The sequence below is a fragment of the Dermacentor andersoni genome, chromosome 9, assembly GCF_023375885.2.
Source record: "Dermacentor andersoni chromosome 9, qqDerAnde1_hic_scaffold, whole genome shotgun sequence".
NCBI lineage: Eukaryota > Metazoa > Arthropoda > Arachnida > Ixodida > Ixodidae > Dermacentor > Dermacentor andersoni.
Genome location: NC_092822.1, coordinates 107,378,531 through 107,397,586, shown reverse-complemented (window position 1 = coordinate 107,397,586; position 19,056 = coordinate 107,378,531). Strand labels below are relative to the sequence as shown.

The 19,056-nt window shown below is 45.4% G+C and overlaps 1 protein-coding gene and 1 non-coding gene across 2 annotated transcripts; one reads left to right on the top strand and one right to left on the bottom strand.

Moving 5' to 3' along the window:
• Positions 1-12,686: 12,686 nt before the first annotated feature.
• On the bottom strand, positions 12,687-12,828 carry LOC126528692 (U4 spliceosomal RNA). The gene has a single exon (XR_007599081.2). It is a non-coding gene; the product is annotated as a U4 spliceosomal RNA (small nuclear RNA).
• A 1,162-nt stretch (positions 12,829-13,990) lies between these two features.
• LOC126527920 (WASH complex subunit 5-like) lies at positions 13,991-15,941 on the top strand. Its single transcript, XM_072284591.1, has 2 exons — positions 13,991-14,252; positions 15,831-15,941. Exons 1-2 carry the CDS (start codon positions 14,100-14,102, stop codon positions 15,939-15,941), a joined length of 264 nt encoding a protein of 87 aa, XP_072140692.1. The 5' UTR covers positions 13,991-14,099.
• Positions 15,942-19,056: the final 3,115 nt, after the last annotated feature.

Sequence of the window (19,056 nt, the reverse complement as noted above, 5' to 3'; positions counted from 1 at the left end):
CAAACAGCGCCGCGCCGGATTCCCCAAGCCAGAGAGGAGGAAAGGCTCTCCGCGCACCCTATCCTCCTCGTCCTATGAAACGGTCTATACTCCACGGTATAGTTTACTAGAATAATTACATTATTCTAGTACACTATAACGAGAACCATCTCTTACGCGGGCCTCCGCGGTCCTTGGAGCAGCGCCACCTGGCCAAAGGGAACCGCGGCTCGTCTACCTACGTCCTCCAAGGGTATGACTGCTACTTCTTGAACATGAGGTCAATCACGTTCGTGGAACCCTTACCAAGCGTCCGCGTGCGCGCCAGGGCCGTGCACCTTCTCTGCGGCCACAGCTTGTGCGAAATATGCGAGTACGACGCCTTCGTTCGTCCGCCAGCACAGCGGCACCAAAACGCCAGGCCTGTGTCTCGTGGACGGGACCTGCTTTTGCCGAATTCGAGGTGAATGTCCTGACCTTCCCCCTGGTTCAGCTGCACCATCATCGCGCCTTCTGCGTTAACAGACGCTTTGGCTGTGTTTTCCAAGCCGAGCTGAGGCACATTAAGGGGCACTGCTTGACTGACTGCTGCGTCCCACGTAAGGTGTGCCGCCATTGTGGACAGGACACCATCCTGGCGTGTGACACTTGGCAGCATTCGAGGCGTTGTTTGCCATTTCATAGGCGAATGCCAAAGACGTATGGACGTTACCAACCACAAGTGCACGCCGCAACATCCAGGACGAACACTTGTACTTTTACAATCGCAATCTGTGAATAAGTAATGTTATTTCATTTCACGCAGTTTTTGAGTGATGGTTGCACGTGGTGGTGATCAGCCTTATACGGCGTGAACACGAGCGTGAAATGAGTTTGCTGTAGTATATAACACGAAAGATTGTGCAGTAGGTTGTTTCTGCTTAAAATGTTAATGCTGCTCGAAGTGCTCCCATGCGCTATACGTGTGTGTAACCAGTATTGGAAGAGGAAAATTGTAAGCACGAACGTTCTTGAGGAAAGTCGCGGATGGTCACGGCTGGTGGGCTTAGCAGTAATAATGTATATCGGTATAATAGGCACCGGCTGAAAGTTGCTTCAGTCTCGTTTCCTTCCCTTTTGTAGCAATTATATACAAGGCGTCAACATTACCTGGCTTGCCGCGTTCTTAATGTTTGCAGCTGTTTTGAAAGAATGAAACGTAGTTCATCTCTTCAGAAAATGTTGGCTATATTACGATTTGAATAGCGTCGGTTACGGGGATTGCAAGAAGAAAACGAAATTTATGAAAAGGAAGGCTCCTACAGAAGAAATTTTCTACCACAAGTCGCGGCCAGATCTCGCCTTTCCATATATCGGCGAAATGTGTCGGGAAAACCGGGGGGGGGGGGGGGGGGGGGGGGGCTAACAATCGTTACAGACCGGCAATATAACTGCTACGGCGTATACATACAGACACAGCTAAGTACAAACTGTATGCAAAGGCGCGAAACGTAATGTATAGTGGCGGAAATTCACAAAGGGATGGAGGAGGAATGCCCTCTGGCTCTATCGTTGTGGATGCTTTATGTTAAGGGCATAGAAAGACAACCGGAAAACAGTGAATTCGGGTCTGATTGATCCGTCATGCGTAATGTATGCGTACGACATAGTGCTACTAGAGGACAATGCAAGAGATTTACAGAGCCTTGCGAATGTAGGCGGGGCAATGCGGCGACAGGCATCAATCTAGACCTTAAGTTAGGCCAGGGAAATTGGTAACCATTATCTTTATTGAAGAGACGAGTAATTACGTGGTGTCATTTAAACAGCAAGTCTTACCTAAGGCAAGCGAAACGAGGAAGCACTTAAACCTGGGAAACACTTAGTGGAGTGCGCACCAAAATAATATAAAAAATAAAGAGGAAGCGGAATGCAGCTACAATCACTTTCCTGACACAATAAATCTGAGGTGGTGCGTGGAATCTGGACTGGAGTGATGGTGACAGCGCTAACATTCACGAGTGTCACTATGCGCTTAAAATCGGACATCATGTCGGGGTTTCAAGTTAACCAAAGATCCGTTGGCCTTGGGAATTCACGCTAAATACACAATACAGACAGTACATGGTGACATGGGATTGGACTTTTGACAAGTCAGATAAGCCCAGAAGAAAGACTTAGGAGCCTGAATCAAAATAAATGGGTGGCTAATGTGCACAAGTATCCGTACCTCAAAACCGCGGACAAAGAGTGGAGGAAGAGGCCAAGAAAGTTGGCAACAACTAGTACAGGGTTATTGAAAATGTTCATCGACAACCAGGAAACATCAAAAACAAAGTAAGCGAAACACAGGGTAAGTTGGATGCAAGTATTGGGAATAAAAAAGCCATCCAGATTTTCAAGCATGCAAAGGAAGTTATTAAAAGGAAAAATCTGCACGAAAACAGGAAGGACGGTACTTTGGTATTTGGCACTCGAGCTGCTTACCTAAGGACAAAAGCATACCGGAGCAAATATTCTCAATACAACGATACCTGTCTCTATAGAGGAATCCCGGAGACCCCTCAGCATATCCTGAAAGAATGCGAATGGATTCACACAGTGAGACTCGTAGCTTAAAGTACACCTTCCAGAAGCGCTTCGACTTAAAGTGGACGGAGGCATCAACTAGTCAGCAGCCGAGATAAGCAAGATACTTTTCGAGTGTTAATGGCAAAAAGCAGGGACGAGATTGATACGTTCGTATCCTTTAGACACATGTAGCTTTGCAAGGTAGATAGATACGTTTTAAAGAAGATTAAGGTGAAGGTATCACCACCGCCATCTTGCATGAAGTTCTTATTCACCGACCACGCGACGCTACTTAGTCACGCTTGGAAAAAGGGGAAAATATCTGCGCTTCGCCTTCGCCGCATTGCGGCGGTCTGTCTCTCTGTGTTGCAACGTTGCGACAGGTGATCTGCTGTAGTTGATGAAAATTCTCCCCTTCCCCTTCATTACATAACTTGTGGCGCCTGGCACCATCGTTGTTTCGTTTCTGCGTGTCATGGCCCTCTCCCCGCTGATACCTTCGCCAATGGCTTGGTCCAACCTTTCTATATGTGAAATGGTCATTACCGCTGATAGCGATAAGTGGTTAGTCACTGTCACTTTTGACGTGGCTGTCACGTGAGGGCCAACCGCTGCTTCGAAAACCTTCTCGGTAGATGGCCTGCTGGCTGCGGTGCTCACTACTTCGTCGGAACGCAATACTTATAATAAAGACACGTTGAGAGTGAAACGGATGTAACCGTGAGTGATGATGATCATCAACTGGTTTTGTTTCTTTTCCTTTCTAATACCTATACTTCTCTTTCTTTTTTAGTATTCTACAAAGTACGGCCCCGCTAAAGGAACGTTCTAGGCTCGAAATGGTAAATGTAGCTTTTTGCCTGTAAACAGACAGAAAACGAAAGCAGGTGCTATTGACCGCAGTGACTGTCTTGCGCCGTCTGCTGACCCCTCACCAGTGGTCAGCAGCGCAGGAGGTGGGGGGCAATAAAAGAGCAGGCGTAAAGGTAAGTAGAGAGTATAGAGTAAAAATGAGATACCACAGAGCGGCTAAGCAAAAAGAAAAAAAAAAGGAAAGTTCGTTTATGGAGTGACATCCTCGAAAAAGGTTGCCACCGGCACTGTTAGGTCACGTGGAACAGCGGGGGGGCGAGGCCCGACTGCTCGAAGCGCTTTTGTAAGCTACTCTGGACTACGTGCACGTGCATAGACGTTACAGTTGTACGCACCGCCAACACCAGCTTTGTTTCGACCGCATGCGCCACGTGACCCGGTGGCCGTATCCTTACGTTCAGAAGCCCCCGAGCAAGCTCGTTTCAATTACTTCGGTGCTAACAATGCACAGAGCCGTTCCATGGCGCCCCTTGAAGTGCGCCCAAAAGGTTGCTTTTTATAAACATGCGCGAGGGAAAGGCTTTGCATAACTAAAGCACCATCCTCAAAGATCCGAAATCAGCTGTCGTTTGCGAAGAGGCGCCGCTTTTTTCATGCGTTTCTAACAAACTCCATGAACATGAATGGGGATTTGGGCATCGGCCATGTTTTGGTGCAACAGTGCTTGGTCCTGCAATAGCCGAAGCTAAGCGTATCCAGCTTTTCTTGACATCAGGCTTTAGTTTGCCGGAGTGCCACCACGTGGCGTACGTACTGACCTTAAACTTTTCAATGTTCCCGCATTGACGTAAGGTTGACGTCAACGAAGTAAAAACAAAAAAAAATTAAAAGCTGTCCGGGCGTATTGTACTTCACGGCAAAGCTTGCCCCGCCGGCGTTATCAGTGATCTTGATAAAGAGTGGCCGCTCGCGGGTGGAAATTACTGGTCATCTTAGGAACGTTTACTCGCGACGAGACAAACCCAGCGCTAATTGATTCCTGGCTTTTCAGACTTCCCGAATGGCAGCCACAGTACTTTGTTTTGTTTTTAATGCTGCGAAATCAACGGGCTAGGATAATTGTCGGAAGCACTTCACGGCCGCTTTAGCTCGGGCCTAATTCCGATGTCGCCTAATCAAATACATGTGAAAGGCAGAAACGCTTTTTTGAGATAAACAGTTGGCCTATTTTGATGAAATTTTTTGTATTTGAAAGAGGAAGTTGAATTCTAATGAATTTTGGAAGGGGAATTTCGAATTAGTTGTGAATCTTTTAACACGAATTCTCGAAAATTGGTAATCTTGAAAAAAATAGCAGCACGAAACTTACAAATTCACAGCTCTGCACCTATAATAGATATGACAGTTTTGTAAACTGAATGCATGAGAGCATCCAGATCGGACAAATTTGATATGTCGATTACATACACAGCACTTGCATTTAGTTGTCAAAGCACTGCCCTGTCACGGTTATTCCCGTGCGGGAAAGATGACCACTGTTTAAGATTATTGTGCAGTAATACTTGCAGAATTTGTGTGTTCTCCATATTGTCTGCCATGTTGCAGAGCCGCCATGCACACTTGCAGGTATCGAACGCAAGAAAAGGCTGCCCACGTACTCAAAGGCCTCGCGCACAAGTGCTCACACTTACTTGCATTCAAGAGTTGTGCGTCTGTCGAATACATTATTAAGGAATGTTACCAGTTCGGAGAAGGTGGCAGTCAGTACATGAGACAATTTGTTCACATCTTCACTACGCGAAAATCGGTATCAGCTTTCGAGGAATGATACCGTACAGTGCATTGTAGTTAATGTGATAGGGTCCGCATCGAAAATTTCAGACCCATGCCTCACCTTATAAGCACTCACCCTGTAAGACTGACGACTAATCATCCGGCATATATGTGTAGTCATCCGATAGTTTCTGGGCGCTGGTGTCAGCTATAGGGCTTCCTGGACCTCTCTTCAACACTTGCAGACATTTTCACCTTATTTTTTACCATCCGGTCTCAGCTAAACTCCTTCGACAGCCAGTTTATTTGTTCCGAAATTGAGCCAGTCTGCCAACGTACGCTATGGTGTTTTTATTTTTATGTTAGCTTTATATTTAAGTTAGTGCTGTTCTGAGATTTCCAACGGTTTCATCTTTTTTAAGATGCCCACATTCTTGCCGGCCTCTGTTCATATCTAGGGTTTTTTTTATAGACGTTGAAACCATAGCACGGCCTCCTGACCATGCTGCCCCAAAAAAACACATTTTATTTTCCTTGGGACGTCTGCAAGCTTCTTGCTTCTTGCCGTTTATCAACTTTCTGAATTCACTATCAATTGTAGCCCATATTGAAGACTACATTCCCACGGAATCACGTAACGACCATTGGATTGAAGCTTTTTATATCAGATTTAGCGTGGACACGACAGCCGCTTCTTCCCACTTCGAACATGACTATTCCATTAATGAGCGCGATCGTTAAGCACATAACTTCACAGTCTAGAAAATTATGCGGATCGCATACACTGTGGGAATCAATCTAATGGAAGCTCTCTCTCTGCTGTTTGCTTTGATTGGCAATATTTGGCGGTGATGGTGACAACGAACGTTTCATTTCATCAGCGTTTGGTGCAATACGGGAGTAGTGAGCTGATGGTAAATGTTACATTGCATGTACCACTGCTGTTGGTCTGCGTAGTACACAGAACATACAGGGAGACGTGTTTGCTTGAGGCGTTGTTGTGCGCCATTGTTTATAACCTATGAGAAGGTTGCACTTTGTCATTGCCTCACATGGTACATCGCATCGCGGTAGAAGTGTTGGCAGAATTATGGGGCTGTACGTGCCAAAACCGCAATCGGATTATGAGGCACGCCGTAATGGCGGACTCTGCAAATTCGGACCCCCTGAGGTACTTTAACGTGCACTTGAATCTAGCTACACGGGTGTTTTCGCATTTCGCCCCTTTCGAAACGCGGCCGTCGTGGCCGGGATTCGATCCCTCTACGTCGTGCTAACGACGCTCTTTACGCAGTACTTTCGTCTTATGCGTAGTTGTGAACCGGAGTGAAGGGCAGGGGGGTAACACGCCTTCCTGAAATGAAATATTCGGAATAACCCTTTGTGCTACGAGTTGTACATATGTCAAGGGTCCACGATGCAAACCACCTTCGATTCGGCATCAGCTTGCAAAGTGGGAACTTAGGTGAAACGTTTTCAAGCGGATAGGTTTTTATTATCATTAGGATATTTTTATTGAAATTTCCTTCAATGCCATGAGGTGAAAGCTGACTAATAAACACTTAAACTTTCTTTATACTGAATACCTGTTAACATAAGGTTGCTGCTTTTTACAACCTCCTAAATTAAAGAGTAAGTTATGAATAATTGATTGTAGTGTCGCGTAGTAGTGATGGTGAAGGAGGCTGCAAAACTGTGATTAACGAAGCTAGCATTTTAATGGGGGAACTTGTGCCCTCGAAAGCAGGGTAGACTCAAGTAACAACGATAGTGCCGAACACACTCGGTAATCGTCGAAAGTGTGATCAACGGGTCAAGCGCGTCGGCTTTCATACATCAATCGCCGAGTGTTACAGACTAATCACTGGGACCCGCGTGTCTTCGACAAAGTTCTACACTATTGCGTCACGCATACATGCAATCATATTACATAAGGTTCGGTGACAGACAGCGGATGGAACCATCGATAACGTTCCAGAAATTTCCTATAGATGCAGGCGCGCCCTGCGCTGCGTGATAACAATTGTTAAGCGGTGAAACCTGGTGACCGGAGTAAGATAAACATGTACACGTGTCAATAGCGTTAAATGTGTAAACACACACGAAAAAACAAAGTCCAAGACCATTTCCCAGTATTGACTCAATGAAAATGTAGCACGTCTATACTGTCACGTTGTAGTTATGCGAAGGACAAGGCAGCTCTAAAAGCGTTAGTCACGAATGTAACTCATTATAAGGCGAGCTTGCGCTGGTAAAAAAAAAAGAAAAGATATATAAAAAAAGGAAGAGAATACTCAATGCACAACGATGGCTGCGCGCAAAGTAGTGCTTGACGTCTCGTGAACGCGTCTCGTGAACACTGTTGGAGGATAACGAAGGTGGCAGGATAAGTCTGGTCATGAACGGTAATTCTTGCCATGCAGATTCAAGTCGGTGTAATGAGGTGTCCTGCAGCGTTCGGAATTTGAGCGCCTTCCCATGCAGTTTTAACTTTCTTCTACTGGGCATCGATGTGTCCACTGATTACGGAGTAATCGGCCCCTGTGTCCACTAAGGCGGTGACTGCGTGGCCGTCGAGAAGCACGTCGAGATCGGTGGTTCTTTGTCTTGCGTTACAGTTAGGTCTTGGCGTCGGATCACAGCTGCGTCGCGTTGAACTGTGCCTGGTATGTGGCGTCGTCAGGTCGTCTTTCGTCGGCGTATTCTTTGCTTCCAGACTTTGTCGGGATGGCGGCGTGTCGTTATTATGTCGCCGTGATGGTCTCTTCGGCGTCTTCGTCGGCGGCGGAGGATCTCCGTCAGTACAACGAACAGCAACCGCAGCTCCATCGGTTGTTGCTTTTCGTTTTCCGGATATAGGCTCACATACCGGCGCCGGGCTGGGTCAGCGTATGATCTGCGCTGCGGCGACAAGTAGCGGCCTGGAGACGGTGAACGGGACGGTCGTCGAGGGCTCTACTGAGTGGCGGCGAGGTAGTCGGCGATATCGCGACGTAGTTCGCTAATCTGTGGTCGCGGCGCGTTAAAGCGAATCATCACAGTCCCATCTCCCGGTATTGGCATCGGCGGTAGACGTGACCCGCTTCTACGCAGTGGTAACAGAGCGGGCGGTGGTCATGGGCGCGCTAGACGTCTGTCTTCCTTAGCTAGCTTTGCTGGTCGACGGTTGGGTGAGCTGGCGGTGGCGGCGGCGGCAGACGGCGGAACTCCGTCGTAACAGCGCTCTGGCGCGGGCGCAGAGTGTTATTTTGACGGCGGGCGATAGCGGCTTAGGTCATCGCTTCCGGTTGGGCCTGTGGCGAGCTCCAGAGGAAATTGTGCACATTCGACGCTGTGCAGAAGTCCAAACAAGTTTCTCGCGTTGTCGTTACGCTCGGTCTCGCTCCATTCATCTATACACACGCTCTAAGCCCTCCCTCGACGCGATGTGCCAGACAGCAGACGCAGCACTGGGAAAGCCGAGGAAGAGGCAAATGAAGCTCCGGCTTGATTAATGGGCGGCTAAGGTGCACAAGTATCTGTACATTGAAACTGTGATTACCGAATGTAGGAAGAGGTCAGGAAAGTTGGCAACCAAGTTGAGGGTAATTGAAAGTGTAAATGGACAACTAGGAGTCATCAAAAGGAAAGCGAGGGAAACAGAGAGTAAACTAGATGAAAACAATGGGGATACAACAATTTGGAGATTTTCAATAGTGGCAAGAAAAAGACAAGAATGGTAAATCTGTGCGATAACGGAATGGGCAGTAGTTTGCTATTTAGCACTTGAGCTGCTTGCCTAAGGACAAAAACATACCATGGTAAAAATTCGCAACAAGGTGGGGCAAGTGGGCTGCAGAAATATCCTGAGACCACTAAGCTCACCTTAATGGAATGCAAAGGGGTTCGCTCATTGACACCGGTACGCAACGTACACCTTCCAGAAGCACTTGGACTTAGAGTGGGCGGAAGCATGCACCGGTCAGCAATCGAGATAAGCAAGAGACGCTTAGATTATTGGCAGAGAAAAGCAGGGAAGATGTTTATACTATCGAGTCCGTTACAGGCGTGGGTATCGTAACCAGGTAGATGAGTTTTGAGGATTAGAAAAATGATTAGGGAGAGGTACACAAATAATGGTGCAATGAAAAGCAGCTATAACTTGCGTGATTAACCCAACCACCGCTCCGTTTCAAAGGGGATGTCAATAAATCATCGACTTCGCCCCCTAAGCTACTTTCCCCTATGAGCCTTCCCTTTGAGAAGCCCCTTAGAGTTCCAGCAGTTGTTCAGTTGTCAGCCGTCCTCTGCGCGTTGTTTTTTTCTTCAAGCGGCCTCAATAAATCAAGCTACACGGGTAGGTCTATGTTGAAGCAACACCATCTGTTGCTTGAAGGAGTGGTTTCAGACATGTGTGCTTAAAGGAATGTAGACTAGGCGCGAGTCTGAGCCTAGCACTCATGTCCGGAAAAAAGAATCCATCCGTGCTTTGCCCGCTTTGTAATGTTTAGTGGTGGGATTTTTAGCAGCTTGATATTTTTTTTTATTTCGCACACATGTGGCCACCGCCACAAAGTGGCTCTAGGATTCATTCTTCATTGAAATGCTTTTGTTTCTAACACTGTTTAGTAAAAGTCCTGAGTGCCAGTGATAACAGGACACTGTTTGTAATCTGCAACACTTTTAGTAAATCAGCATGCACATTGAAAATAATGTAAATGTGCACGGACCTGCCCACTAGAAAAATTAGGCAAATTCACTGCTCCCGTGTAGATTCCCTATTACAGTTAAGACAACTTTCTCTTCATATATATGAAGAGAAGAGCTTCCTGTTTGAAAAGTTTTGTTCCTACTTCGTGAAGACGTGACCAAGTATTCCCACTAATTGCTTTTTCCCAGTAATAATTAATCATGAACCAATTATCAGAACACAGAAAAACCTCACACACATGACAAGTAGATTGTAGCCTGAATATCACTAAAAATTGTTTGGCACTGAGAAGAAAAAAAAAGTTCTTCCTTTTAAACATTTACTGTTTTGCCTGTATTGATTGAAGCCTAAATAAATTTCGAATCGCTTTACTCGTAATATCTCTCCATGGAAATGCTGTATGACATTTCATCTAAAGGTGACACAAATCGCATTTTGTTATGTTTAATAGTTTTTACGTAAACGCAGTACAACTGAGGGTAGTACAACAAGAAAATCCGTGTTTTTGCCACTAGTGGTTTGATTTATGTTAGGTATATTCACTGCAATGATGTTCTACTGGTGTCATTCGAAAGCGAAGAGAGTGAGTTTTCTAAAGCAATGTTGCTCGCATTTGCCTAATGTGTGCCGAAAACACAGTTCCTCCATGAACATTGTCTTATATGCAGGGCAAATGCCGCCGGGGTGAGTCCGCCGCCAATCATGGTTATCGCAAGGTGCTACATTGCTTACTGTAAATGACTACCACAGGGACATTCGAAACGATTGCACTAAAAATATATCGGAAGTGAACGCAGCAGAAATAGAGTGGGTATAACGAAAATTATACTCGAAAGTGTACTTCAATGTATATTGAAAGTGTATGTCAAAGTGTGGGGTTTGGGAACGCCGCGCAAAGTAAAAGAAAAGTTTTATTATTTTGTGCAGGAAGGCGGGCATGGGTATGTGCCCGTCTGAAGCCGCCTGTACGTGACTTCTTGTGCTTTATTGAGTGCTTTGTGCAGTAGGGACTTGGTTCTCTTGACTAACCTCTAGTGCTGGATGAGATCGTCATAAGTGACGAGGGGGTCGCGCTCGCTCACCCATCCTGCCAAGAGGGAGTCCGGGCTCACACAGTGAGTTAGCTCTCGTGTGGCCTCGTGTGCCGTCTCGTTGGGGTTAGGGAGCGGCCCATCCAATGTTCCCATGTGCGCCAGTAACCAATTGATGTAGTGTGGGGTGAGGTGGTGAGTACCAAGTATTCTGCATATGGTCGGGGATATGCCCCCTGTTACGAAGGACATAATTGCCCTCTTGGAATCGAAGTATACCAAGCTTGTATCGTCTTCTAGGAGTGCAAGGCAGATGGACGCCTGCTCGGCCACCTCAGGACTATCAGTGAGGAACGTGCACGCGCTGATGACCCTGCCTTTCATCTTGGCCACCGCTGCTCCATAGGCTCGTTTGCCAGGATATTTGGCTGCGTTCGTAAAGCACCGTGCTTTCCCGGAGGCGGCCGCCTGACGGATGAGTGCTTTGGCTCGAGCAAGCCTTCTGCCGATGTTGTTCTCAGGGTTCATATTCTGAGGACACACTTTCTCGTTTGCTTCGGTGTTCTAACCATTTTACCACCAAATTGCATCACAGCCAAATTGCTGTTGAATGGGTAGAGCATCGGGTTGCTGTGCTGAGAGAGCCTCGTTCGAAACCAACCGACGGACCAATTTGGGTCAGTGAGTACATGACACTCTTCAAAGAAACCCATGGTGCTTCGCAGTATCAAACAACTAAATAAAATAAAGTGGGCTGCTCTTAGATGCATCTTTCTGACTGAAACTTGGGTCACTGCGGCCCGCAGGTATGTGCTGCTTTTCAAAAAAAAAAGTTTTTGAAAACTCATCTTATGCTTAGCGGAATGGAACGCGCGTTAAATAAGGGTGACCATATTTAAAAAAAACATGCATTTTTTTTATAAAAAAGCTCTTAGCGTGGTGTTTTTGCTGATTAGTTCTTCGGCGAGACGGACATATTTTGCAGCATAACGTGAGTAGCAGCAGAATCACCAACAAAATATCATCAAATAACGTTTTTATTCGAAACCCGGACGCTGTTGTTCAAGTGCAAAATCTGGAGGCAGTCACATTTTAATGCAACCCCAAATCATGAAATCTTCCAAATCGCCTCTCAATTATTTATTTAGCTGCACCAAAATTTATGGTATGCGCAATCTGTGACAAAATTTGCACGTTCGTGCCATGATGAATGGGAGCGCGGCCAATAAATATTGAACCCTATTATTTTCTTATTTTTCCTTTTTTATGCGTCATGCGACGTTCGTAGTTAGTTTCTCCAGTGTCCTCTGTTAAACAAAATGAGCAAGGCACCTTGTTTATTTAATAAGGGGTATACTGTTCTGAAAGTGTGCAGACTAATTAATACATTTGCGCTAAATTGCGCATGCCAGCAATCCAGAGCTTTAAGGGTCATGTTATGAACAACGTGGTAATGATGCCGCTTCCTGGAAGAACTGTGAACACAACCGAGGTCGAATATAGAACTGGCGGAGTGCGCAGTATAGCCAATTTTCTGATTAACAAGTGCTATATGCGGGCAAGGTTTCAAGTGATGTACGGTCTGTGCTTTTCTAGCATGTGATTTAAGGACAGAGAATCGGGGATTGATGTTATGCAAAGCAGTGTGCGGGGTGGTGCCTACCAAGTTGGCTGAATGACAATGAGAGCATCAAGACGTAAGCAGCTAGCGTTTGTCACAGAGGCAAATGTTTCCCAAGCAATCCTTGGCATTTAGAGCCGACACCAACGCATTGTGTAACTACAGCGGCGAAATTTTGCCAATTCCGCAGACCGTTATCCGTAAGATATGATTTTTGATTTAATAACAAGCCCCGTAGGGCCTGCCAAAAATTGCCACGGCCGACGGTTTTTCACGTCGTCCCGGCGGGGTATTGGGAAAAGTTTTCAACTAGCAATAGTCGCCCCTCAGTTATCACTTCATTGGGTACGACACCGCCTCTGCGCAAAGCGGACAGGTTTACTGTTTCGATATAGCCCTAATGCAAGAGGCCCCATTACATTTGCAGCGTTTTGTGCAGGTATACACTGTGTTTTCTCAGTAATTGCTCAGACAATTTAGAAAATTTTAGATTTTTTCACTAAGGCTTATAAATAAAACCACTTCTTTTATTTAATTGGAACGATTGCCTTTATATATTAGTCGAAACTTCTTATAGTAGTTGCATGAAAGCAGTTTGCAGTTCTGTAGAAAAAAAATTTTAACATGCCTTCACAGGTGGCGCCAGGTGGCTCCTAACACCCCCGGTTGCTGGTAACAGCTGGATAAGTCGGCGTGTGGTAATGTTCGACCACTGCAGTAGATTGAGTTGAATATTTAGGAAAGGCCCTGGTTTCCTCACATGTTGAATCATTTAGCTCCTGTTTAGCCACATTCAGCGGCCAAGAACGCGGAGGTCGTTAACTTGACGGTCTCGGACCAGTGAACGAAGGGCAAGTTTTAGTTTTCATGTCCGTGCTTCCGATGTTGTGCAGAGACAAATTAGCGCATGAATGGTCCACCGCTTCCGAAAGGGCCTCAGCAATGCCGTTCGTAACTGTATTCCGTCAGTTCACTGTGGCTTTGCTGTTTACAGTCGATTACCTTTCGAAACCACAGGCGCCTGAGTACGGGGGGCGGAGAGTTTGGGGCGCTCGTCGTCTTTGAATAACCTGCCTTCTCTGCTTAATTTCACAGTAAAATGCCATAGTCATGTCATGAACGAAGCCGCAAATTCTCGTCAGTTATGTTGAGAACGATAACGTGTCGGCATTGGTACGCTCACTCGGTGCGGTACGATGTTTCATGCCTGTGGAAAGACGCCCGGATACAACACGTAGCTCGTGTGATACGAGGTAAAGGGTCCAGTGCGCCTTGTATCGCACTCGGCGGGACACATTAGGAACTTCAGGTGAATGTAACATTGTAACAAAATTGGCAATCATTGCAACAAGCCAAATGACAAATGTAGCTCGAAAACTAATCGTTACATCGCTTCACGCGTAGAATATTGCGCAGCAGATCCACCCAGTCGAGCCTTGGGTTTAGACGTAGGAAGGAATTCTGAAAAGTTTCTTGCGCAGATCGTGCTGCCACACGGTTTGTCGTTTGTTTGGAGACATTTGCCGAGCGAAACTTACAGCTTGCAATTATTACTTGAAGAAACCCGCCTCTAATACCTGTCGTGTGAACTGCTGTGTTCATTCAAACGCCGTCTTTGAAACGGTGCAGTTGACTGTGCGCCATGCACTTCCTAGCCGAGAACAACGCCTGCCGCCAGACCCTCCTGCACCTCGTCTCCAGGGACAACGCCATCGTGGCTGAGCTGCTGTGGCTCTCGGACGTAGTGTCATCCATTTTCAAGCTTGACATCCTCCTCGACTACAGCTACTTCAAGGTGATCGACCATTTTGAGAACAAAATAAAAGCAAATGATTTAAGGATACGGCGCTTCACTGCCGAGACTCGACTGCCCTCGTGGTGTGATTGTTGTCATCTAGAGGCAGAAAGTAAGTTTGTGTAGAGGCAGGGTCCAGAGACTTGGAAGTGGCTTGCTTTCGAGTGGCATGCAGTTTGCAGAGGCTGCATGCATAGACCAACCTCAGTTTGCTTTGCCTTTAAATAAACATTTATTTCTGATTGAAGCACTGTAACGAATCACGCGAAACAAATTATATATAGCATGAGGCATGCCATACATTTTGCACCAAGGAAAGGGGCAGGCACAGACAATACCTACCAGCTCGCCTGAATTGACCTTTTCTTTAGTTTACAAATTAGGGGTCATCCTCCGTTTTGCTAGTGTTATATCAAGTTTTGTGAGAAATAAGATGTTGAAAGATGGGGTGGGGCAATATGAAAATATGTTTTGGCGCTTCCTGTACCATCGTCTAGATGCGCAGCACAAGAAACCACATGCCAGATGTTTACTTGCTACAAACAAGTATATTCTGACAAATTCTTCAAGCGGGCCAAATCTGCAACGGCAAAATTGCTAAAGAAGTCACGATGGTCTAAAAGCAATGTGTTTTTTGTTTGGCTGTGCTGTTCAAGTTTCCTAATTTTCTGCTGCATTTGTGCAGCGTCTAAAAGTAAATTATCTTAAACAAAACCCATATGTATTGCTCACAGAAATGCACTTCTGGCAAACGTGCAAAGAAATGGATGTGGTGTTGGCTTTTACGAAAAAAAATAATTCTGTTCACAAATAAAGAACATTGCGTGTCAGTCCCCAAACCTCCCTTTATAATTCTTCAGATGGTGAAAGGATGCAAGGGGAGTATCTTCTTCGAGCGTATATATACAGACAACTTCCTGAAACAGGTGAAATTGGAAACACCAATGTAGCTGAAAAGGTTACTGTGATCTAAAAACAACGTGTTGCTTTCCGGTATTTTCAATTTATTGCTGGTTGTGTTCTATGTGTCTATAAATAATTCATCTTACTGAACTGCATATATATATATATATATATAGACAGGCATGCTCTGAGAGCAAGCTTTTTAAATAATGTGGTGTTGTAGGCCCCCTGCCCCGTCCCTCTGTTCTAGGTCCGATTTTAGAACTTTCAATGTTCGCAGGTTGGCAAGTATACTTCCATCAAACTGGACGTGACCAGCTAAACGTTTCTAATTTTATTCTTTTAAACCATCGCTGGTTGTGCTGTTTTTGAGAGCTGTTTATTCAGGTGTGGCACCAAGTACAGGGTACCTGCCGCAGTAGCTTAGCGGCTGTGGTGTTCTACTGCTAAACACAAAATCGTGGGATCAAAACCTGGCCACCGCCGCCGTTTTTCGATGAGGGCAAAACGCAAAGAAACCGATGCCCCATGCAATGGTAGCACTTTAAATAAGCCCTGGTGTTCAAAATTAATCCAGATCCAACCACTATGACGTGCCTCATAATCAAATGGTAGTTTTCGCACTTAAAACCCCAAAATTCATGCACTAATAACGGGAATCATTTATGCTCACAGCATCTAATGGACCGGGATGAAGAGTTACGGGAGAACTACACTGACATCCTCTTGCGGTTCTACTTGGCATTTGAAAGTATCCACAAGTACACCATTGACCTAAACCGGTGAGCTTTCATGTGAAATTATCAAGCGTACAGCAGCATTCTGGGCCACCTTTTCAACAAAACAGCACTGTAATAAGGGCCCCTAAATCACCGTGAGCTCAAAGGCAACAAAGCAGACCGGGGAGTGCAACACAATTTGCAAACCTGCTTCTCAAGTACCCATTGTGATGTAAAATTTAAGGCTACATGCATCAACTCTTAAGGAATAGTCTTCTACAAAACAAAATGTTGAAATATAGTTTGTTTTGATTAAGTAGATGGTTCTTGCCATCATTTGGAATTGTTGTTAAGCACCATCTGCAATGAAATTTCATACAGCCTGCGTGCAAAATTTCACACTTGAAATATGAATGGAAGCAACATGAAAAACTAGCATAAATAGCTGTTTCTGATAACCAATCTTTACAAAATTATGCAGATCCCGCTTACTGTGGCAGACAAAGTCAAACAAAGCATCTTGTATGCAGTTGGCTATGACATAGAACCCTGCACTGGCATGGCTCGAATAGCTCTTTGACTTTCTCGACGTCTTCAAGCAGGAGCTCATTCTGGAGCTCAGACATGCTGAGGGTCAGAAAGAACGGGGTCCTGCCTTGCTGCTCAATCGTTGCAAACACATTCCCCTTCCTCTGCGCTGAGTAGTACCGCTGTAGTACGCCATCCTCAAGCTGAGCAAGTAAACCTCAAAGGAATGCAGTGTCCGAGTTGATGCATTTCTTGAAGAAACTGCGGTCTTCCAATAGCTGCTTTGCGAGCGTCAGGAGCAGGCCGGCATGCACGGGGTGGGAAGATTGCTCTTGAATCGCTGTTCATGCAGAGAAAACCACCGTAAGATATTTCACAGCCGACATGCCCACATCTTCCTATGCGCGTCAGCTCGCTAGGTGCACATAGTATGCAAAAATCGGAGGTGGAGATTCGGATGACGGAGCTCGAATCACGATGATGCCACAATCACGCCAGTGACGGTAACATGAGCTTATACCCAGCAGCTCAAGTTGGTAAGCACCGGCAGCTTCTCCAACGTAAGAGGCTAGACAGATATATACACGCACTCAAAATGCCTGAAATTCCCAAAGAATGCTTTATGTTAAAGAAAAGAAAGAACGCTGCCTTTACCACTCGCTGGAATTGATGCATCACTTTGAAAATACGACTTCTTAGCATGACCTTCGAGATGCATGTATCCTTTTTTGCCGACCTTGTTACGGCACGCCGACCATAAGAACCCCTGTCTTGCGCTAGCTGATTCCAAGACATGCCTGCAAATTTCGCAGCCTTATCACACTACCTATTTTGAAAGTGAAACATTTTGGGATTGGAAAAAAATTTAGCTAAATTGATGAAGGCAACATTCCTTGATGTCCATAATGTAACACATCCAACTACGCTTTGTTGCGATCGCAATTTATTTATTTATTTATTTATTTATTTATTGTACCCTCAAGGCATACAAGCATTATAGAGGGGAGGGGGTCAATCATTCAACATAAATACAGTTATTGGCACATACACAAATAAATATTTTCAAAAATGGGAACGAATGTAATTTCTAATAACAACGAAAATTCACACTGTCATGCAAGGCTTGTACAATAATTACGGCAACAAAATACTATTGCAGCCGATTAAGACACTAAAGAATGAAGTTTCCAACCGACATAGAGAACGTTTAACGAAAAAAAAATGTTGGAATGCGTTAAATTGCGCTGGAAAGAGCTTCAAGAAAATGGTCACAGTTGCTAATGCTAACTAATGAGGCGGGAAGATAGTTCCAGTCGAGGCTGGTTTTGGGCAGGAAAGAGTGCGAGTATGTTGCAGTGTTTTGTTGAGGGACATGGACTTTGTGGTTGTGATCAAGTCGAGATGAAACAAAATTAGGCGGTTTAATCAGTCGGGTCCTAAGAACATGATTATGATGATAAATCTTATAAAAGAATGCAAGTCGAGATAGTTTCCGTCTATTTGCAAGCGCAGGCAGGTTAAATATCGATAGGTGATAGCCATTACATGGAGGGTGTCGGTGTTACCACGAGGCTCCGCATATTTTTTTCTTTATTGCCGGTTTTGACATTATACACAAACAATACACAAAAAAGAAAGCCACAGAGAAAGCGTGTCAGGAAGAATATTTAGATGTATGTGCTGTATGTACGAGCTACGTAGTCATACTGTTCTTATCACTAAAGTTGCTCATACCAGGTTTTACATTCTTGACCAAATTGCTCCTCAGAATTTGAAGAATGGCAGCGCAAAAACAAATGTAACGAAACATAACACTGACAGCGAATGCCTTTTATCTTAAATTTTCTGAAACTATTAGATAATAAAAGTGTAAAACAGCATGAGAACTCAAAGGTGAAAGTGGTATAATTATAGTGGAGCGGCTCTTTTAGGCCACACAATCTCCGGGATCGGACCACGAAAGGGGTTTGAAACATACCCGATAAGGAAAATAGGCGTCAGCCGATAAGACATACTTTGTCTTCACTAAATAAACATAAAGGAACTTGTCCACGGCAGGATTCCAACAGAGGACAGCTATAAGCACAACAGCTCAACCACTTAACCGTTAGGCCACGGGTGCATGCCTGGTGGCCTACCGCGAGGCATTGGCCGCGTGCAAGCCAGCGCGTTGAAACGCTTGACGGAATACAGGAACACTCCATGCAATATTTCGACATAATCGATAATTGCAACCAATTATTCTGAATTCGTTAGTTTTATATATGTTTCTTAAAGAGCATTAGTCCCATTTACTCCGCGATTTTCCTTTGCGTCCAAATTTGAACGACAGGCGGCGAAAGAAGTCTAGGCGCGTTCGTGTTCCAATGGCAGAGACAGGCGCACAGAAGCAGCCGCACTTTAAGACCTCAAGTAAGACAAATTTTCTCGCTAGAAATAATTCGAAATTTTCTCGCTAGAAACGCAAGCTATGCAGAACGTGCATACGCTGTCGGCTTGTGCGATTGTTTCCCCACACGCAGTGACCAAGGTATACGGTGGCTACAATGGTACCCTGCAGGTGCATGGTTTCTGCAGCGAAGTACTGCGTCTCTCACATCGCACGAACGTGCTCCCGTGTGTTGTCAGAACGCCGGCCCAGAAGCTCCGGCAAA